The 22,929-nt window shown below is 44.3% G+C and overlaps 1 protein-coding gene across 6 annotated transcripts in view; it reads right to left on the bottom strand.

Moving 5' to 3' along the window:
- EFCAB11 (EF-hand calcium binding domain 11) overlaps nt 1-22,929 on the bottom strand; it is a 153,325-nt gene that overhangs the window by 66,904 nt on the left and 63,492 nt on the right. Inside the window, exon 6 of one of the 6 annotated variants that reach the window (XM_066276586.1) lies at nt 8,863-9,031. The exons of the other annotated variants lie outside the window; for them this stretch is intronic. Within the exon in view, the coding sequence (XP_066132683.1) occupies nt 8,878-9,031 (154 nt within the window). The 3' untranslated portion in view covers nt 8,863-8,877. Of the gene's footprint in view, nt 1-8,862; nt 9,032-22,929 lie in introns of those variants that run through there. 6 annotated transcript variants of the gene reach the window in all.

Below are 22,929 nucleotides of genomic sequence, written 5' to 3'. Positions count from 1 at the left end.
CATGGGAAACAACAGAACACGGCGAAACAAAAGGCTCCGTATAATGAGATGGAGGAGCATCCCCACTAAAAGGTCAGCACGTGCCACAATGCGGAAGAAAGGAAGCTAGACACGGCGGCGTCATCATGGCATCTCTGTGTTATACTTATGGTCACACGAGTGAAGGAATTCAGACTTCCTCTTTAGCGTTTATAAGCTGATGGAAACAAAAAGTATCATCTTTAAAAATAAACAAAAACTTGCGTACCCATGTTCACAACAGCGCTATTCATAATAGCCAAAAGATGGATGCCACCCAGATCTCTAGCGACAGATGAGAGGATAAACAAGATGTGTACAAATACAACACTATACTATCCAGCCTTTAAAGTGGAGGAAATCCCCGCACTATGTATACAAACCTTGAGGACATTATGCTAAGTGAAAGAAGCCAGTTAAAAAAGACAAATACTGTAGAATTTTACTTATGTGAATTAATATATTTCTCCATGTAGAGGACACTCTCATGTATAAGACGCACCTTAATTTTGGGGCCCGATATTTGAAAAAGAATGTATTACATAAAGTTACTGAACTCAAGTTTTATTCATCATAAAATGCATACAACTCCTCATCACTGTCAAAACTCCCATCCATGAGCTTGTCCTCATCTGTGTCTGATGACGAATCACTGTCTTCAACAATGAGCGCAAAAACAAGTGTGAAAAAGTGGGAGGTGCGAGTAAGAAACTACAGCCACTGTGTAAGAGGCACCCAGTTTTTAGACCCCAAATTTTGGGGAGAAAGGTGCATGTTATACATGGGGAAATGCAATACCACAAATAGTCTAACTCAGAAACAGAGAGCAGAATGCTGATTGCTAATGCCTGGGAGGGGGGGAACGAGCATTGTTTAACAGACTTTCAGTTTCACAAGATGAAGAAGTTCTAGAGGTTGGTTACACAACAATATGAATATTATTAACACTACCGCACTTAAAAGTGGTTAAGATGATTAAAAAAAATGAAAAGAAATAATCACATACACAGGACTCCTGTTTTGAGGCTCAAAAGAGTGTATCTAAAAATGAGATTTGGGGCCCTGGCCGGTTGGCTCAGCGGTAGAGTGTTGACCTGGCGTGCGGGGGACCCGGGTTCGATTCCCGGCCAGGGCACATAGGAGAAGCGCCCATTTGCTTCTTCACCCCCCCCCCTCCTTCCTCTCTGTCTCTCTCTTCCCCTCCTGCAGCCAAGGCTCCATTGGAGCAAAGATGGCCTGGGCACTGGGGATGGCTCCTTGGCCTCTGCCCCAGGCGCTAGAGTGGCTCTGGTCCCGGCAGAGCGACGCCCCAGAGGGGCAGAGCATTGCCCCCTGGTGGGCAGAGCGTGGCCCCTGGTGGGCGTGCCGGGTGGATGGATCCTGGTCGGGGCGCATGCAGGAGTCTGTCTGACTGTCTCTCCCCATTTCCAACTTCAGAAAAATACCAAAAAAAAAAATAAAAAATGAGATTTGGGCATCCTGGAGCCCTGGTCTGACGGGGAAATGAAGGTCTAAAAGGAACAGGAGCCGACAGCTACCTGTGGCCGATGGAAAAGTAACTGAAGACTACGCAGCAGACACAGACCCACAGCTCACAGGGCAGGAGGGGACGAGGACCTTTAGCATAACAATGGAGAGTGACAACAACAACAAAGAAAGTCTTCACAGGCCAAAACACCTGGAAATGTAAGCAGCGAAAATCTGAGGTTTCATGAATCTCAAAATACATACTGGAAAGTATTTAAAAGCCAACAGTCCTAACCTCAGTTGAGCTTCATGCACGTCACCCATGTTTGTGCCATTAAGCCACACAGTTGTGCTCTACCACAAATAGGGGAGCTGGCATAGGTCAAGATCAAACACCATGGCACCTCTAGGAGATTATGCATGGACAGTGGAGATGCTCTTCTCTGAAGCAACCTGGACCAACCGTCCGCTGATTTTCTAAAGTCTGTAGAAAAGGGGAAATGCTTAAACAATGGACACACACAGTGTGGATACCGTTGTGTACGTCCTGTACTGTCCGATCCTCGGGCTGAAAGCCTTACCTGGCGAGAGTTCACAGCGGAGAACCTTGTGGGCCTCCACCAAAGGGAGCTGCCGGGCTCAGGGTAACGGCCCCTCCCCTGGGAGCCCACCCCCAGAGTCTGGTCAACGCAGGAGGACAAGTACAAGTTGCCTCTATCTGCCAGCCCCAACGCTGGACAGTGGTCGGTGGGCACCAGCGTGCGCTCCAGCGAGGTGGCCGAGGCCTGGGCTTTGGTTCTCCCTGTCGTCCTGCTTCCCTCACCTCCTAAGGCCTGGTTCCCGGACCTCCCCGTCTGCTTCCCGGGGCCCAATCTGAATGTTTAACTTTAAACTGCACATATGAAAGTGCATGCATTCCGAGAACTCGCTCTGTGCTGAAGCCTGCGTCTTGGAGACCCGGCCCGCGCACGAGCAGGCTTTGTTCCCCTCACATAGACTGCACGTGAAGCGCATTCCCTGTGATGTTCTGTTTTGGCTTCCTGGAAGCCTGGAAACTCAAAGGACACTGGAAAACCACCTACATGTGGACACCCTCTAAATTTTTTCTCTATGCCCCCCAACCTTTAACAGTTATCTCACTCACAACTAATGCGACAGGTTAGCATTTTTAAATTGTCATAAAATACATGTAACGCCATACTATTTGCCTTATCGCCATGTTTGACTGTACAGATCAGCCACAGTGTGGATGTTCACACTGCGCAGCCATCACCCACATCCATCGCCGGAACTCCTGCCTCATGAAGCTGAAACCCTGTCCCCATTCAATAAAACTCCTAGGCCCTGGCCGGTTGGCTCAGCAGTAGAGCGTCGACCTGGCGTGTGGGGGACCCAGGTTCGATTCCCGGCCAGGGCACATTGGAGAAGCACCCATTTGCTTCTCCACCCCCCCCCTCCTTCCTCTCTGTCTCTCTCATCCCCTCCTGCAGCCAAGGCTCCATTGGAGCAAAGATGGCCCGGGCGCTGGGGATGGCTCCTTGGCCTCTGCCCCAGGTGCTAGAGTGGCTCTGGTCCCGGCAGAACGACGCCCCAGAGGGGCAGAGCGTCGCCCCTGGTGGGCGTGCCGGGTGGATCCCGGTCGGGCACATGCGGGAGTCTGTCTGTCTCTCCCCGTTTCCAGCTTCAGAAAAAAAAAAATAAAATAAAATAAAATAAAATAAAATAAAATAAAATAAAATAAAATAAATAATAAAACTCCTGGTCCTCCCTTCCCCTCCGCCCCCGGCAACCACTATTACACTTCCTGTCTCCAGGAAAATACCTCACTCTATTTTTTTTATTTAGTGATTAATCTTTATTAAAGTCTTTCCAAAGCCTTCAAAACTTAATTTGTACACTCTGCATGCCTAATATTTAATTAAATTACATAACTACAACAACAAGTTCAACTGGCCTGAATAGGTTTGAGAACGACACAAACGGGCTTGGGAGCCGGTACACCTCAGTGGGCGGGCGACGCTGACGCAGCCTCCCAGCGACGAGTATTCTGCACGCTGGGACATCCGCCTGATTGCTCTGCGTAAGGGACCGGAAGCTTCCTGTAGGCTGGTAAACTAGTTCAGAGAGCTTTTTTAACTATACAAAAGTAGATATGGCTAGCATTTACTGGGCGCCTATTACGTGCCAGGCAGGGTGCTAAGCACGTAACTTGCATTGCATCACTTACTCTCCATAATCCACGAGGCAACAATTACTGTCTTCATTTTATGCACAGGAAGCTGAGGCCCAGGGAGATGCTCAAGCCTCTCAGCCCAAGTCGCACCACTAAGAAGCGGCAGGGCTGAGCTTTCCAAGCTGGTGTGCATCCAAAATCTGTCCTGGCTCCACCTGCCGCTCTAGCTCTTGAAATGAATGTGAATAAAAGGTGTAAGGAGAACAAAAATTGTGAGCCTTTGTTTTCTCCTGGCATCATACAAAATGACAAAATATGTCACATGTAGTTTTTCTTTTTTTAAAAAAAAAAGACTATAATTTAACAAACAAGGGATGCACTTAAATCCCCACAAAAAAGGAGTGTGAGTAGTACAATCTGCAATTGCTATTTGTTTACATAGGAATGATTTCAGTTAATTAAAGACAGAAGAGTTAGGCAGTATTTGTAAGGAAAGAACTGAAGTCAGACATTTTAATTAGGCTATCAGATTAGCACAGAAAAGAGAGAATACGCTGGGAAGTTTGCAGAATATAATAAAAGCTAAGTGGGTTAACGTCTCGAGATAACTCTTTGAATCAGAAATAAAAAAGTGAGCCAGCACATCTACAATAATTCATAGTTGGATAGAAAGTGACTAATCAAAGACATCTCATTACAACCATCTACATCAACACCCACATGGAGAACCCAAGCTACAGTCTTATGAGGAGTATTTCCCCAGGAAAATAAAGCATGGCTTTGTGGTTGTCTACTAAGAAGAAAAGTGAATGACATTTCAAACAGATACAGACATTAAAAGCAAACCAAATCTCTAATTTCTGTAACTGAAGAATTATTTTAATTTTGTGCATGTTCTGTTTTAAAAAAGATCCCAAAATGTTCTTGATGTAGGTTCTGCTTTATAAATTCTAGAGTGGAAATAAAAAGAATGCTGAGGGGGAAAAAAACACCCTTCCCTCATCAAAAGGAAGTATTAAAGATTGCCAAATCATAAAGTCATAGTGAGTAGAAGCAGGCTCCACGTAACAGCCTGAGTGAGAGCCAGCAGAGAGAAGGGCCCTGTTCCTGCAGGACAACGCTCCCCTCTACATCTGCCAACAGGGGTCCCTCGCTCCTCATCCGACACACAGACATGAACACACAGACACAGACACACAGTAGGAGAGATCCCCAACACAGCAGCACTGCACAGAAGGCTGCCTGTGCTATTCGGCTCTTTTATAACAATCCACAAAGTGGACACCAGCGGACGCAACCAAGACCCAGGCTCTCACCCAGATATCCCGGGACAACTTCTCTTTGGTGGGACCATCTGACCACAATGCCCGTTTCCGGACAGAATACCTTCTCTGTCGTCCCACAGACACATCCCAAACCGGCACTGTCATCGACCCTGTACCTGCTCCTCTTCCCGTGCGCCCTGTCACCCCACCATTCGCTCAGACTGCCAGGCCAGAGGCCTGGGAGCCACCCTCCATGCCCCCCCTCCTTCCACTGCACACCCCATCACCAGGTCCTGTGGACTTAGACATAAAACATTCAGACATAAATATTGCAGTAAAGCGAACCCAAAGGAGGGTGTTGCCTTTGGTTAGTTATACATGCCCTCTCTGTGAAGCGTGATCAAGCAAAGCGCCATGAAAAAGAGGTCTGTCTGTAGATAACTAAGACACGGGTCACAGTCTGTGAGTGATACGTGTTTGCATTCAGGACAGCATCACTTCCTTAGTTAACACACGAGTCCCTCGGTTTCTTTCCTTGGAGCACAGACACATACACAGGACGGTGGGTTCTGAGACGACACAGGGTTAATGCTGGTTTGGCTTCGTTCCCCCATGTGCCCCACCCACAGAAAAACACCATTGTTCAAAACACTAGAATTACGTAACTAAAGGAGAGTGATGGGTTGTGACGTCTTAATTTGTTTTTTTGTTTTTTTTGAGAGAGAGAGAGAGAGAGACAGTAAGGGAGAGAGATGAGAAGCATCAACTCGTAGTTGTGTCACTTCAGTTGTTCAGTGATTGCTTTCTCATATGTGCCTTGACCGGGAGGCTCAAGCCGAGTCCGTGACCCCTTGCTCGAGCCAGCGACCGTGGGGTTTCGAAACTGGGACCTCAGCACCCCAGGTTGGCACTCTATCCCCTGCACCACCACCGGTCAGGCTGGTTGTGGCTTCTTACAAAACAATTCAAAACAAGGTATATAAACTTTGTAAAGTACATGACTGTCTAACCACTATGCTGTTTACCTGAAACTAATACAGATTAATATTGAATATAAAGTGTAACTGAAAAAAAAAAAGTGATACTAGAACAAATAAAAAATAAATAAAACAAGGTATATGGCGAGACAGTAATAATGAAAGGCAATGACTTACCACAAAATTTTAAGAACTGGGCAAACAGAGCAAAGGAGTCTTGGCCACAGTCACTAGGCAACCAACCATGAGTTTTGAATTTTATTAGAACTGGTGATTTGGGCACTTAAATCATTTATTTCATGTATGTAAAGATACAAATTTTTATGAGTAGCGTGATTCAGTATTTAAAGTTACAAGGTGTTGTACTGCAAACAAAAGAAAGGGCACTTTATTCTCATTTATATTTAATCTCAAATTTTAGATTCTCTTATTTATAAACATTTATTGTATCCCTAATTTCTGTCAGACATTAGGGGCTGGGAATGAACTGATTGAAACTACAGTCTGTCACCTCTAGGAACTCACAGAGGGTGACAAGTGCTTCTTACATTTGCATGACCTACAGAGATGTCTGGAAATATGGATGCACGGGCCCATTTCTAGAAACTCAACTATCAAAGGCAGGGGGGTGGGACCCAGAGATCTCCATGTTTTTTAAGTTCATAATTGATTCTAACGCTTAGTCGGGTAGTTGCCCACCACCAAGGTGGACAATAGCACAATACAGCCCATTCACTTGATCACCGAATATTTACTGAGCACCTTATGTGTGATGGAGGTGTCAGGTGCTGGAGGTACGATCCTGCCCCAGAAAAGAGGCACCATGAGCTTCGAAGGGAAGAGTTGGCCACAGGCAGAGGGAGGTGATGCCGTCAGAGGCGGAGCCTGTGGCTCCTTTGAGAACAGCAGAGTGCTCCAGGGGCTTGACCGCATGTCCCAGTGTGAATCATCCCACAGGGGAGGCTTTATGACTAAGGAGCACATTCGTGGATTCTGATATTATTTTTTATGTGAAAGACCTAATTGCTCCTCCAGTATAATCCTCTCACTTTCACAGTTGAAAAACTCTAGAGTTGACCTGTCCAAGGTCACACATCAAAGAAGAGAACAGAACCCAGGTCCTGACCTTTCATCTTTACTCTTAGGAGTGAAGGACATCTTCAAGGCTGGCCGACGGTGGCACGGTGGACAGAACGCCGACTCGGAGCACCAGAATTGCTGACTCGATCCCCAGGCAGGGCACGTATGAGAAGCAATCAATGAGCACAACTGAAGAGGAACGAGCTGATGCTTCTCTCTCTCAAAAATAGAGAAATAAAAAGGGTGTCTTCAAGAACCAGAAGGTCAAAGTATATTTCTCAATTCTAAAAAGCACAACACAATTTTAGTGTTGTTACCATAGGCATACTATCTCAGGAGCTATCAATCTGGGCCATTTTTAGAAAGATACAATCAACAAAGAAAAAGCAAGGTTAGATGTAAAAAAAAAAATGTCTTTGAAGCTATTTCAGTTGTTACTGTCAGAAAAATGTTTGAATTTAAACTCTAGTAGGCCGAAAATAAGCTTACAGAAAACACTAGTTTTGGAATCTGAATCAATGACCTAGAAATAAATCTCAGAAAGGGATAAGAGAAATTTTGAAAGAGTAGAATCAAAGTAAATAAAGATGTTATTTCCAACTGGCTTGTAAAAATAATGTTTTTGGGTTACAATGTAGAAATAGGTGCATTTTAAATCTACAGGTATTAATAATACACCAGCATTTTGCTACATAACACTAGTCAGTTAGGAAGTGGGTTTCCTTCAAAGGTATGTATTACCGGAAATACCTGAAGGATCTAGTATAACGATTTCACCGATAGTACAAACGCCCCTCCCTTACCAGAGTCTTTGTCACCTGGCGTCTACTTCCACAACCTTGCTGAAGTTCTCAAAGGTCATTTTGTCCTTGTCCAAAGCATAACATTTTGTCCTCTGATTTCTTGACTTCTCGCTTTAGCCTGTCTTGAAACACTGTCTGCCTTTTGCATCTGTGAAACCGTAGGTTCCTGGCTTTCCTCTGACTATTCTTTCTCGGGTCCCTCCTAACCAGGGGCATCCGCTCGGGGCTCCGCCTGTCTGCCTGGTCCACTCCTCTCTCTGATCCTCCGTTCATGCTGACACGGCACCTCGATGCTCCTGTCCACCCCGGCTCCCCAGCCCTCGGGGCTACCTTGACAGTTCTCTTTGCCCTGCTTCCCAGTAGCCAATCAGCTTCTGAAGCGATCAGATTCTTTCTGTGTAACACAAGATTTGACCTCTCTTCACACATCGTGTTCTTTACCCTCCAAACAGGACCTCAATGATCAGCCCTCATCAGCTACAATGCTACCTGTGGACCAGCCTCTTCACTCTGTGGTACATCCTGTAGCCAGAAGCCTTCCTCATCAAGTCGTCTGCTTGTCCAAGAATCAGCGCATGCCCTCCTGACCCCAGCCTCTGTGCCCCTCGCCTGGAATGACTTTCCCCTTTGCAAGTCAAATCTAATACTTTCTCCAAGATCCAGTGAGAAAGTCCTTCTCACACGATGCCTTTGCAACAAACCCCCTTCCACAGTGAATTTCAACTTCCTGTCACATTTTGGTCACACTCCCACACGCACTCTCCGGGGCGAAAGGGCAGTTCTTGTAGAGAGCCCAGCAATGAGGGGCCGATAAAGGGGTCTCCATAAATGTTTGATAAATTGAACTTAATTATACCACAGCTCTGCCAAAGCTTAATTTTAATCATATAAAGATTGAGGGAAAATAGAAAGCACATCTTCCTTCAACTGTAATAGTTATACTTTAATTTCTTTAATAATTATACTTTAATTTTAAAATCAGAGATGCATACATACTAAAAGCATTTTGTTTAAAAAAAAAAAACTGGTACTATCACTGGAACAGAATCTTGAAATATCCTTGCTGTCTCCTTTGATGTTTTAGAAAGATCTTATCACTCCGAATATAACGGGGCCTTTTGGCATTCGAGGAGTGAAGGATTGATGACAATGGGTAGACTCAAATATGTGAAGGATGACTTGTGTCCAAAACGTTGGGGGTCAGAGAGATATTTCCCAAATGGGAAATGAATTGTGACAGGAAGCCGCCTGCAGAGAAAATGAAGGAAGGCTGTGAAAAGCCGGTAATCACAATCAAATTTTCGTTGTGTTGACTCGTCTGAAATATACACATGGAATCTACAATGCACAAGTTGTGCTGCAAAGATCTCGATGTAGAAGAGGAAGCCAAAGCTCCTTTCAAATCTGAGCATCCACATCATCAAACGTGTTAATATGTCACAGATAACAGGTCTGTCTTAGAAAATACTGACGTTCAGGAGTTCTTTGCTAGGCTTATAAATCTTACAGCTTTCACATCAAGGTTAGCTCCTGGCAAGGTAAAACTGGTAGCAAGTTGCTATAACAAGATTGTTCAAAATCACATGTGAAAATTAAAGTCACACACGTGTCTTGGTATCTCATTTCCTCTGCATTATTTCTTTCTAATCACATGTGGAACGTTTTTTCATTCCTTCACTAAGCATTTACTGAGCACTGTTCAAAGCTCCAGAGATTCATTGTCCAAAGGGATCAATGAATCTCTGGATTCCAAAAGGAATTCACAGCCAAAACAGGAGCTCATAGGTTTACCCCTAAATTTATTTATTTACTTATATTTATCTTTTATAAACTAAATCTTTTTTTTTTTTAAAGAAGGGGGAGGGAAAGAGAGAGAAGCATCAACTCGTTCCCCATAGTTGTGAACTGATTACCTCTCATATGTGCCTTGACCGGTGATCTAAACGGTGACCTTGGGCTCAAGCCAGTAACCTCAGGGTCAAGTTGGAGACGCTGTGCTCAAGCCACCAACCTTGGGCTCCAGGCGGTGACCTTGGGATTGAGCCAGTGACCCTGGGCTTAAACTGGTGACTTCAGGCTTTGAGCCAGAGACCCTGGCATCCCAGGTGGACACTCCACCCACTGCGCCATCACCGGTCAGGCTATGTAGGTTTACTGATTTTAGAAAGAGAGGAAAGGATAGAGATAGAGACAGAGACAGAGAGAGAAACACTGATTCACTGTTCCACTTATCTGAGCATACACTGGCTGATTTTGTATTTGCCCTGACTGGGGACTGAGACCACCACCTCGGCATGTCGGGGAACACTCTAACCAACGGATCTACCTGACCAGGGCCACTCCTTTTTAAATGTATTAAAAAGAAGAAGAATCCAACAACTCAATGTTCAATAAAGCCAGCAAAGCACTCTGACAAGTTGATCACAGATGCAGTTGTCTGAAATGTTCACGTCTAAACGTGTCAGGCCTAGACAACAGTGAGCGACAGTCCCAAACATTGTAACATGCTGCAAAATAGCGACTGTGTAGATGGAACAGCTTTTAGCAACGACACATAAACTGTCCTTCCATTTACTTCATGAGAAATAACTGTTGATAGTTTTATTTTTTCCAGTTTGCTTTTGGCAATTCTTTCTTCATCATTATTATATCATCATAAAACAATTCTGAAAAGAGTACCAGGAAATCATTACAGAAATGCTGAAAAAACACAAATAGTGGGAAGTGATCCATATGACCAAATCCTAACGATTCCGCAGGAAATATATAACGGAGACAATCTTGAAATTAAACAAGATGCTCTAACGATAACTGCAGGGGAAACAGAAAGAACTGTAACTGCAGAAGCAGACCAGCCTGGTGGCCTGCACCGGTCTCCCCTCCTTGCCTCTCCAACCTCGCTGTCCCCCCACCCCCACCCCCACCCCAGCAATGGTTCCCTTTCCTGAACTCCTCGTTCCATCTCACCCGGTGGAACTAGCTGTGAATGACCTGCTCTTTATTTTCCATGTTTTTGCCTCTATTCCCAAGTGGATCACATGCTGTTCCCTGAGGACAGGAAGAGTGCCTTCTATTTCTCTAGCAACTGAAAAGCACCCCCTACATGATAAATGTGTGTTGATGAGAACATATATTAATTTTCGTTTTCATATTTATGTGAATATTTACAAAATATAGTTGGCTGGGAAAAAAAGGTTAAAAAACTTAACTGCTATAGCCCTGGCTGGCTGGCTCAGCGGTAGAGCATCCACATAGCATGTGGAAGTCCCGGATTTGAATCCCAGCCAGGGCATACAGGAGAAGCACCCATTTGCTTCTCCACCCTTCCCCCTCTCACTTCTCTCTCTCTCTCTTCCCCTCCCACAGCCAAGGCTCCATTGGAACAAAGTTGGCCCAGGCGCTGAGGATGGCTCCATAGCCTCCACCTCAGGCTCTAGAATGGCTCCAGTTATAACAGAGCAATGCCCCAGATGGCCAGAGCATCGCCCCCTGGTGGGCATTCTGGGTGGATCCTAGTCGGGCGCATGAGGGAGTCTGTCTCTCTGTCTCCCCTGCTTCTCACTTCAGAAAAATGCAAAAAGAACAACAACAAAAACTTAAATGCTATATAGTTTGCTTTACTTGGCAAGAGGAATTCAATGTAGCCTTGTATTATAGACACAGGTAAAAATTGTAAGAAATAAAACCATGCCCACTAGAAAAGATGAAGATTAATTTATTCTGAATTGTAAAATTGCTTTAAGCTTAGATAAGATATATAGAGAGCAAAAGATCCTCAAAATGTTCATTAACCAATAACCTTTATTTTTATCTCCTTCCCCTTCTGCCGATCTCCAGTTTATGAAGTGATGCTAATATATTCAATCAGGAATCCTGTTTAAATTTTTTAAATTACAAATAGGCCCTGGCTCAGCAGTAGAGTGTCAGCCCAGTGTGTGGAAGTCCTGGGTTCAATTCCCAGTCAGGGCATACAGGAGAAATGACCATCTGCTTCTCCACCCCTTCCCCTTCTCTCTCTCTCCTTTCCTCTCTCTCTCTCTCTCTCTCTCTCTCTCTATTTTCTTCCCTTCCCGCAGTCATGACTTGAAAGTTTTGAGAAAGTTGGCCCTGGGTGCTGAAGAATGCTCCCTGGCCTTGCCTCAGGCACTAAAATAGCTTGGTTGCTAAGCAATGGAGCAGTGGCTCCAAATGAGCAGAGCATCACCCTGAGGGGCTTGCCAGGTGGATCCTGGTCAGGGAGAATGTGGGAGTCTGTCTGTCTGCCTCTCACTTAATAAAAAATAATAATAATAAAATAAAATAAATAATTTAAATAATGCATAATTTTCCTAAACAAAAAGTATCACCTTTTTTGAATTCCACCCACCATACCCACATACTTAGCCTATTTAAGCTTCACAGATGCCAGGTTCAAATGCCTAGGCCTCAGAGTGTCAGAGACAAAGACCTGTGGATAATCTGAGCCACACCAGCAGGTGAGTGACTGGGTATGTCAGGAGGGGGAAGGCTGGTGTGGGGAACACAAGTTTCAGAGACTCTTAGCTGGCCCCCTGTCCACTGTAAAAACAATTCCGTCCCCTTCTGTTTAACAGTCTCCAATAGGCATAGGCTTAACATATAAATACCCCTGTGCTGCCAGCACTGCCGGATGGTTCCCTAGAACCCACTAAGTCTGCTCCCATTGTCAGCAGCCAGGATCCCCTGATTCGGGAGAGGCGCCCTCTCACGCCCACTGCTCCTGGGGGAGTGTTCTGCCAACCAGCAGGACGCCACCCCCTTGCCAGCAGTGACTGTTTGTTCTTGGATTAGCAGACACTCCTGGCTCTAGTTATTAGTTCCGGGTTGTCCCATGACCTCAGAGAGAAGCCCAAGGCAAGACCCTGCACCCACCATGAGGTTGTGGGTGCGGGGCTGAGAGCTGTTGCAACTATAACAGGCGTCAGGCCGAGATCGCAGGGGACACAGGGGGTAAGGGTAAAGGAGAGGGGTGCAGAGCCCGAGCCCCAGCTCTGAGGAGTAACACCGAAACTGACCTCCTATCTCCAGGGTTCAGCTGTGAGAGCCAACTAATCTCCTTTATCACTTAGAGCATCTGAGTTACAATCAGCCACATATTACATCCTACAGCCTGATTCAAATTGCATCATAAAGTTCTTGTAAGTCATATTGGACAGTCTTGAAATCAGGTGTTGATTTAGAGATTAAGCCTAGAGTAATAGTAGGGAGAAAAGACACCACATAAAAGGGAAAAGGCAATTTAGAAAAAAACGGCCGGGGCCCTAGCCAGTTGGCTCAGCAGTAGAGTGTCAGCCTAGCATGTGGAAGTCCCGGATTCGATTCCTGGCCAGGGCACACAGGAGAAGCGCCCATCTGCTTCTCCACCCTTCCCCCTCTCCTTCCTCTCTGTCTCTCTCTTCCCCTCCTACAGCCAAGGCTCCATTGGAGCAAAGTTGGCCCGGGCGCTGAGGATGGCTCCATGGCCTCCACCTCAGGTGCTAGAATGGCTCCGACTGCAAAGGAGCAACGTCCCAGATGGACAGAGCACCGCCCCCTGGTGGGCATGCAGGGTGGATCCTGGTCGGGCGCATGCAGAAGTCTGTCTCTCTGCCTTCCTACTTTTCACTTCAGAAAAAAAAATATATATATATATAAAAAGAGGGCTGGGGGGGGTTGCATAAATTTTTAAAACATTATTTATGCCACAATTTTGCCTAAGCCTTGGTTGTTAGGGAATCTGGGTTTTAAAAGAGATGAATTCCTCAATTACAGGATTTCAGACACTGTGTCAGGGGTGATTGAAAAGATATTTTCAAGCAGGGCACCCCTCAAATTATACGTCGAAGGCAAAACATCCCCTCCATGCCTCTTCAGATCTGAGCAGCCCTCACCAAGAGATTTCTTTCCTCCAAATGCCAATTACACATACAGTGAGGGCCACAGTATAATCTATCTCTCTTTCACTTTAAATTCCTCTTTTTCTTTTTAATTTTAGAGAGAGTGAGAGAGATAGGAAAGGGGAGAAAGGGTGAGAAGCATCAACTCCTGGATGTTGTGCACTGAGCTGCTTGTGCCTGCCTTGACCGGGACTGTGCCAGTGTCCCCTTGCTCAAGCCAGCGACCTCGGGCTTTTCATGCCAGCAACCTTTGGGCTTAAGGTGGCGAGCTTTTGGGATCATGTGGATAATTCCCCATTCAAGCCAGAGACCCTGTGCTGACGAGCCAGTGCTCAGAGCTGGCAACCTTGGGGTTTCGAACTGGGTGACCTCAGCGTTCTAGGTGGATGTTTTACCACTGTGTCACCACCAGTCAGGCTCTCTTTAAATTCTTAAAGCCAGACCCTGCACCTTTGAGGTTCTAAGCCCCTCACGTGGCCTGCAACACCTGGGGGACACGGCTGTGTCTCTCTCCGCCCCCTCCAGCCTCCCACACCCACAGGTTTTCCCTCCTTAAGTCTCACTGGAAATTCCAGGTTTCAGATTCAACTTTGGAAACCAACCCACTCTTGGCTGGCAACTGACCTTTCATTGTTTCTTCCAAAGGGGAAAACTGTGAACTAAGCCCATGATAATCATGCAATAAACACCTATTTAACCGGCAGATCAACTGTGTGCAAGCTGAACGTGGACTCAAAACACCTGGCCCGAGAGAAGAAACCCAGAGGGACGGAGCGAAAAGAAAGGTTTCCAAAACCTTCGTGCAGTTTGTAAGTTGGAGTGTCCTGGGTTTCAAAGCGGGCGGGCATTCGATTTCAACTGTTACTGCACGTGGGATTGCACGGTCTTCAGGAAGAGTTTATGACATGAAGTATTCCCACTTCAGACATGAGATTTTGAATTTGTATCAAGCCCCACAAAATTAAGGCGTGTATAAAGTATACATCAAGCTAGAAGTACTCCACAGAGTTAAGTCGGGAACTGTCTTCTGTAAAATGCTCTCCAGAAAACATTGCAACTGGTGGTTTTCCTTCCGGGGTTTCCTGAGCACCGAGGACTTGCCTTCAAGCTGCCATCATAGGGAGGCGCTCCTGGGGGAGGCTCCCTCCTGCTATCTTTATACTGTAAGTTCCTTGTTTTAAGTGCTCTGTGAGTCAAGAGTCAAGTATTTATTTGTTTATTATTTTTTTCTGTAGCTGAATAAAGAGACATTTGCAAACTAAGGATAGAGACACTTCAAACTCTGCCTTTGAAACCCAAGCCGCACTAAGTAATTGACTTCCCTCATAGGGACCAATTATAAGTCAGGATTCATCCCGTTCCCTACAATGCCAGAGACCGGAAGGCTCTTCGAACTTGCCGCTTTTCCTCTAGAAGCACGTGTGTGCACAGCCGGTCTCACACCAGCCTGTCAAAGAAATGTCACCATGTTCCGCTAAATAAAAGTATCTCTAATATGCCTGTTCCCTTTTCCGCTTTCTCACACGTTAGGAATGTTAAATCCCACTCTTCCAAAAATAGTAACTACCTGGATGCCGACCATACAGTTTTGGTGAGAAGAAAATGTATGGGAACTAACAGGAGTGGTAACAGGGTCTTAGCAATCCCCACTGCAGTTCGCCTCCTGCAGGTCACACTTGTCCTTACTACATGACTTCTGATGGCTATAACTGTGTGGAATTCTGACTTCCAAGACATGAAAAAAAAAAAATTTCCATGTACTCATGTGATGTTATTAGAATGCACTAAAATGAGGTTCTGTTGCTGAAAGCGTGAGTTTTAGAATCTGCAGCAATGAGTTTGCGTTCTGCCTCGGAGAACACGAGAAGTCACCTCGCCTCTCTCTGAGCCCCAACACAAAGTAGGGGTGACAACAGCCACCCTGAGGTTGCTGTGAAGAGTGAAGGAGGCCTGACCCGTGGTGGCGCAGTGGATAAAGCATCGACGTGATCAAGGCACATATAGGAGTTGATGCTTCTTGCTCTTCCCTCCCTTCCCCCCCCCTCCCCTGCAAAATGAATAAATAAACTCTTTAAAGAAAAAGAGAGAGTAAATGAAACAAAGCATTAAAAGTGTTTGGTTTCCGGTAGGCGATGAAAATAATTTAGCTAGTAGGTGACAGCAACCTAAGGGTGACCTCACCAATGATCCAGTGTGCTGACTCTCAGGCCAGCTGGACCCAGGCGTGTTCTATCCCCTCCCGCGTGATAAGCGCGGGAGGCCTCCCAGAGGCATCATTTTTTAGGTCGCGCTGTCATTCTCAAGAGACACAAGAAGCACAAATTGCCCTCAGAGTTTTGCCACCTGAGAAAGGCTTGAAGAACATTTCTATTTTTATTTTTTTATGTATTGATTTTAGAGAGGGAGAGTCATCAACTTGCTGTTCCACTCATTCATGCACTCATTGGTTGTTTCTTCTATGTGCCCTGACCGGGGATCAAACCTGCAACTTTGGTGTATTGGGCCAATGCTCTAACCAACTGAGCTACCTGGCTAGGGCCATAGTTCTCTCTTTAGACAGAAGATATAATTAGAAAAGGAAATAAGGTGGGCTTCCCATTATTCCTGGACAGTGCAGTTAGTAGAGAACATACAGTATTTCCCTAAACTTCTCAACTGCTTGGGTAACGTACCCTCAGCATTATAAATATCGGAAGTGTTCAAGTCTGTTTCTAGGAATAAAGAAAATGAACTGTATCTCCAATTAGACATCAAGCTAAAATAAGTTTAATTAATCTTAGCTTAGGCAAATGTGAGAGCACTTACATTGTAACAAAGTTCATATCTACGAAGAGAGGTCGGACCCTGAACACCTATCTCCAGGATTTCTTGCACAAAGGTCTGTAGACACACCATTTTCCTATTGGATATTGAAGGGTTTTTAAGGAAAGACATTATCCTCTAGTCTACTATAAAATCCACAGAGGAATCTAACAGATCTTCTGCAATTCACAGCAATTCAATAATTCTAATTATAAACTAATTTCCCGAAGCTGTTCGTAAAAATCTATTATTTAATAGTTGATACATACAAAAGAATGAATATATGTAGCAAATAGCTACATTATGAAGCATGATAATAAAACCAAGACTTTATGAACCCGCCCCCAACTTAAGAACGAGAAAAGGACCAATATTATTGTTGCCATCTGCCCATTCCTTTCCTGATCTCAGCCTTTCAGAAGCAATCGCTCCCCTCAGTTTTGAATTTATCATTGCCTTGCTTTTCAAAATAACTGTTTTCCCAATATGGACCTTTAAAGGTATACTAAGATTGGCTAAACACTGCAAACATGTTGAGACCTTATTTCCAAATGGGTCTAAATTGTACTGTGGAGTGTGGGCGGGGCTGAGCTCAGCAGAGGACGCTCTTCCCCAGCAGGCAGGGGGTGCCTGTCCTGCCCTCCTCCTTCAAGGAAACCAGCCAGTGTTCCAGGGAGTCTCCTGGTTTTCACCTACAGCAGTCACGAGGTTCCTTCATTCTCACTCAGTATAGGTGTTTGTCTACGCAGCTGTTGTCTGACACGGGGTGACAACTTTCTGCTCACCCAATGTGAATCTTTGTATTAGTCATTACAGAGCAGACTGGAGGCTGGCCGCCATGTTGGTGAGGAAGTCCTCTTGCCCGGAGGAGCGTTGCAACGAACGACCCAGACGCTGTCTGGGAACTGTCTGTGCATCGACTGCCACCGCCTCCCCAAGTCCCCTTCATTAACAACTAACGAAGCAGAGGACCCTTATTGCCTGGTTGACCAAACATATAATTTGGCCAATACAGTCACTACTAATTCCCATGGACTTCCTTCAAATCCTGTTAGGGACCGTGATTTCCTCATCCCTCTTCCAGAAAGCCAGGTCACTGGCAGAAGCCACCCTCACTGTTAAGACTGTTAAGAACTGCGAAGAATCTAAGAATTCAGCCTCCTCACAAGCTACCAAGGTAGCCTGCCACCGTCTCCTGGATCTGGCAGAGGACCAGGACTACTGGGTCACAGACGAAGGACTTCATGACTCACGGCACAGCAAGCGGCATGAGGCATGAGGTGGGCACATCTGTGTCAATTCCCCCTACACCCCCCCATTCTATGAGGCGATGCAGATGGGCCCAGGTAGGTGCCCGCACACCGGAGGGTTGTCTCACAGTTTAGGGAGCGTGGACTCTTTAAAATAGTTGGTAAGCATGCCTGCCCTTCGTTCATGAAAGAGACACATACTCTGCCTTCTAAGGCTATTCCCACAAACATCCTTGAAAAGCTATTCTGGAAGAAAGGGCAGTCGGAGCCCCCCCTCACAAGATGTGCAGAAACAAGAGAGGTCCACGGAGTCCCCACAGTCTCCCATCACCTGCTCTCCTTCAAAGTTTCCATCACATTTTTATCGTGTGACTATTTTTAATCCTAGCTTGAGCCCAGAAACGACATTCCCACTGACAGAGGCCCTCGGAGGAGTGCGTGTGGGGGTGCGCAGGGGGGGGAGGTGTGTGTTCATTAGGGTTGACACATACAAGATCTCCAGGCTCGGACACCTTGGAGTTTTGGAGGAATTTTCCTGACTCGGTTTTTCCCTCTATTAGACAAAAACAATAATTTTTCTCTGCAATGTTAGTTTGGAAGTTTATGAGTAATTCTAAGATACATAAAGATCTTCTCTAAGATAGAACCATGAAAAGGCTGAAGTTCTAGCCGGCGTCCGTACCATCAGCAAGCCTCCGGCTAGGGAGCCCCTCCACTACACCATCCTGCAGTCTGCGCCTTCTCCTCCCAAACTGTCAGTACTCATTACTGGCCTCTTCAGGTCACCCTGTAATTTGTACCTTTCCGTTGAGTCCATCGCATCCCTTGCATTACTAACGGGCTGACCTCCCCTTTCTATTATCTTGCAATTCACACCTTTTCCCTCGGACTCCACCAGATTTCCCACGTCACTACTAATGTACGGACATTTCACAATGTGTACCGCATTTTTTTGCAATTTGTACTCTTTTTTTTTTTTCTGAAGAAAAGCTGCTTTATTATCGTGAATTCAGGGCTAAGGAACAGAGGTTGCTGAGCGGGAGCGCCCTGGACTTCACCGTGAGCCTTTGGACCGGGCCCCCAATTTAGAAAGACCCTAGGATTAAGTACAATGAGCTGCACCCGCCTGGAGCTGAAGGCTCCGTAAATGATGAGAAAAAGATGTAAATTTCATCATCTGTCCTTTAAGAAAGCTTCAGGGGCTCTGCAAAATGAGAAAAGTCTCTAACACCTAGCGCAATTTACATTTAACATATCTTTTTTTATTGCATCCATATGAAAGGGACGCTTTTTCATATGTTAACAATTTCCCTCAGTGTGTCTCATTGCTATTTGCCATATTTGCTCCTGGTCACGGAGGTGAGACTTCCTGTCAAATGTGGTTCCTCTACTGAGTCTTCCATGACTTAGAGGTGGAGAGACAAAGGGAGTCGAGTTAAGAAAATCCCAGATACAAAATGCTGCATGTGCCAAGGCACGGAGGTGCAGTCTAAAACCGTCAGGGAACTTCAAATACCTATGAGGAGGAAGGTGGCTGAAGCCACTAGATCCTGAAAGAGCATTTAAAGCAATGTGGACATTAGACTCAACGTAACTGGCGGCCATTAAAGAGTTTTAAGCAGGAGAGTAGCGTGTTCATATTTGACATCAGAAGAATCTGTCAGATGGTAATAAGGAGGATATATTAGAGTGGACATGATGCTGGAGGTAGAAAAACAAGTTAGGAAAGCACACAGTCAACTAGTAGGTAATGATGAGGGCTGTGTTCTTCTAAAATTCCTATGTTGAGGTCTGCGTGTCCTGACGCCCAGGTCCTGCTTACAAGGCAAGACTGTGCCCAGTAGTATCCATACCTGATGTCTGTTCCCTTTCATGAGACTAGGATAAGTCAGGGAGGGACAAGTAACTGAGCAGTCAGGGAGCTTGAAAGATGCCAAGGTTACACCCAGGGAAATAAGATAAGGAAGCCAAGGAGGGTGTTAAAAGGCAGAATAAAAGAAACTGGATGAGGACAGCATTTAATCTATGAAATTTGGAAACAATTCAGAACCACGTAACTATGACATGTCTGTTTGAGCTTAAGTGGCACGTTAGCTTAATTCGCTGATTCTCAGGACACCATTCCCAGGTTTTAGGATCTCTAACGCTGTGATGCATCCTACAGCCGTTGGTGTCTTCTCATTGTGTCACGGTTTAACGGGCAGAATTTTTTCTTTCGTTGGTGGAACCAATCCCAGTGGTGCCCGAGAATCAGTGGTGTCTCAGACTTAACAATGGAGTGTTCTACTCCAGAAAACGTGTGGCCCTTGTCCTCATCTTCATCTGCTGCTTCAAATACGAAGAGTACACGGCTTTGGCGATGGGTTCATTCTAGGGCTGCTGAAGATGGGCCACTGTGAACATCACTCGTGTAACAACACAAAGATTCTGAGTGCTACCTCGAGAACAGAGTGGCTCAAAGATGACGCTTCATATATCACGACACTGAGCAACTATTTGGAGAGCTTTAATCCACTACTCCCATAACAGTGAGAAGCAAGATCTCTAGTTGGCAGAAAGACACTGTTATGCTCTATCATGAGTAATGACATCCAGGCCCCAAATTCAATAAAAACAGCCTGATTATTCTCATTTCTTGTTCAATTGTTTCTACATTTATAATTAAGTGTCTGCATTCATTCCAATTTACTACATGGGTGTGGGGAAAGCCTTGGAGATGCTACTATTTCAAAAGAGGGAAGAAAATTCTAGCTTGCGGTTCGGACGTACTAACATAAAGGATAGTTCTGAAATATTTAAGGCAGGACTCTCTCAGCAGATGAACCCTGTGGTAACTGTGGTATTTGGGGTTTCTATTGGTTTCAGTGTTTACAAGGTCAAGTCTAAATTCATATATTAGGAATGCGTTCTATCTTAACAGCTGGGTATGAGATGAATCGATTTATTTGCTTATTTTTAAATGTGTCTACTGACCTTTAGAAGCTATTATTTACATAAAGGTGCTTCTGAACTTTACAAACACGTTGGGTGCTACCGACTGTCCAAATATTTTAAATGAGGTTCAGATATGTACAAAACAACAAGCTATATCCAAAATAAGAAAATGAAAGATGGGAATCATTGCCAAATGTTTTCTTAGGCCATATTTTAAAAATAATCATTTTCACAGGTTTTCGTCATGCTGAATTAAAGTGTTTTCTTAAAATATAAAAATCTAGATCCATTTTCAATGCTTTATAGAAACTATTATGAAGTACATTTTTGCCAGCAATCAATATGTCTACTTTGGGCAGTTTTATAATGCTTATTACAATTCAGTATCTAACCGATTTTTTTTAATTGACCTAAGAGACAATTAACAAATGTGAATATTTTTCTGAACCTTCTTTGAGGTCTAACTTCACTTTTCATCTTGGCTTTTCTCATTTTCACCTTGAACCCAATTGTTTATCAGACATAATCGTTCTTCCTCTAACTGGTTTTGTACTTACTTTTTTTTTCATTCTTTTTTTAAAAACAAAACGGCTGTTGTTAAGTGACGTGCATAACATTAGGATGTAAATTATTACCTTTGAACATCATCTACGTGGTATAATTCTCCTCAATTCCTTTACCTCACTTGAATTGACCTAAACTGTACTTTCTGCTTTCTTTTGACCATTGCGTATGTCAAAACGCAATCTCCCTTCTTCCTGCCCTTTGACCTTTACTCAATAGCTCTCGTATTCAATATCTGGCCCCATTTTTTTTTCTATTCCCCGTTGTTTTGTTAACCTCTGGCGGACAGACTATTATAACATAGGGCTATTTTTCTTTTTCATCTACTCTCTTTGTCTTACTTATTTAATTTGTATTTAAAGATATCAAAAAGATACCTCTTCTTCGATAAAATTTAGGTCACTTCCCATTACTCTCCTTTTATTGCTTCTGATGCCCCGACGTCGGTTTCTCTGCGCGCCACATCACGTGCTACTGCTCTCTTCCCCGTCTCACTTGTTTACTCTAGTGATGACGATATTAACTCTGGTATAATTCTATCAAACCATACCACTTACTAAAATTTGTTCTGTTATTCAGTAAGCTCCAAGGCATTTATTTAGCTATGGTAAGATGCCCCCCCCCCAAAAAAAACAACTCCCACAATAAAACAGCAACAACAAAACAAATCAATACCTAATTACTTAACAAACATATACCATACTTTTATTTTATATACATGTCTAAACAAATATTTTTGAACAACACAAGGAGCATACTTTACCAAATAAAGTTTCTAGGCTCATCTTTAATGCTGGTCTCAAGGCTCTTGCTTCTGTTATTATTCTTGGACAATGATTTCTAAGTAGAGTGTGGACTGGTTTATTATTCAGGATTACCTGATATTTAGCTTGACCCACTCTGCCCATAACCTTATACAGTCTTCCTTTTTCTAACTATAAAAAGAGAGGAGTGATGATTCTTTCCCTATTACAACACGGGGGTTTGTTTATCAGAAATGTCAGCCATATGCACAGGTGCAAGTTAGTATCAGTATTCTCTTTTCACATCTGGCCTGTGAATAACCTATAGTTTCCACTTATTCTACATTTTGCATGTAACACTTTTTTCATATTTATTGTCTGACCCCTTTGTCCTGAATACTGCATTGCCAGAGGAAGGGGTCAAATAAACTGATCTCATACTCAAAGGTTCTTAGCATATTTTAAATTGATCCTAAACTGAGAATCTGCTTTCATTTTTCTTTTCTTTGGGAGATGGTTCAGAATTAAGTTGAGAAATAACAATGGAAACTAAATAATAAAATGGGAAAAATAAATATTACTTAAAAGAAAATAAAAAAATGTGCTGGCTATGTCTATCTATAAACTCTATGGCTGTTTCACTGAGAGGCAGGTATATAGTTTAGTGAAGAGAATAGACTTTGCAGTTAGCCTGGTAATCTTGGCTATTTCATTAAAATAAAAACTATTATTACTTATACAGTGGTAGGACATAGTTGTTAAGAATGTAAAGTAAAAAATTTAGAAGAAAGTGTGCCTACCAGGTGGTGGCTCAGTGGACAGAGCATCAGCCTGGGACTCTGAAGACGCAGGTTCAAAACCCTGAGGTCACCAACCAGCTTGAGCATGGGCTCATCCAGCTTGAGCATGGGCTCATCCAGCTTGAGCATGGGATCACCAGCTTGAGTATGGAATCATTG

The sequence above is a fragment of the Saccopteryx bilineata genome, chromosome 4 (genome assembly GCF_036850765.1).
Source record: "Saccopteryx bilineata isolate mSacBil1 chromosome 4, mSacBil1_pri_phased_curated, whole genome shotgun sequence".
NCBI lineage: Eukaryota > Metazoa > Chordata > Mammalia > Chiroptera > Emballonuridae > Saccopteryx > Saccopteryx bilineata.
This window is presented reverse-complemented; position numbering and strand designations above follow the sequence as displayed.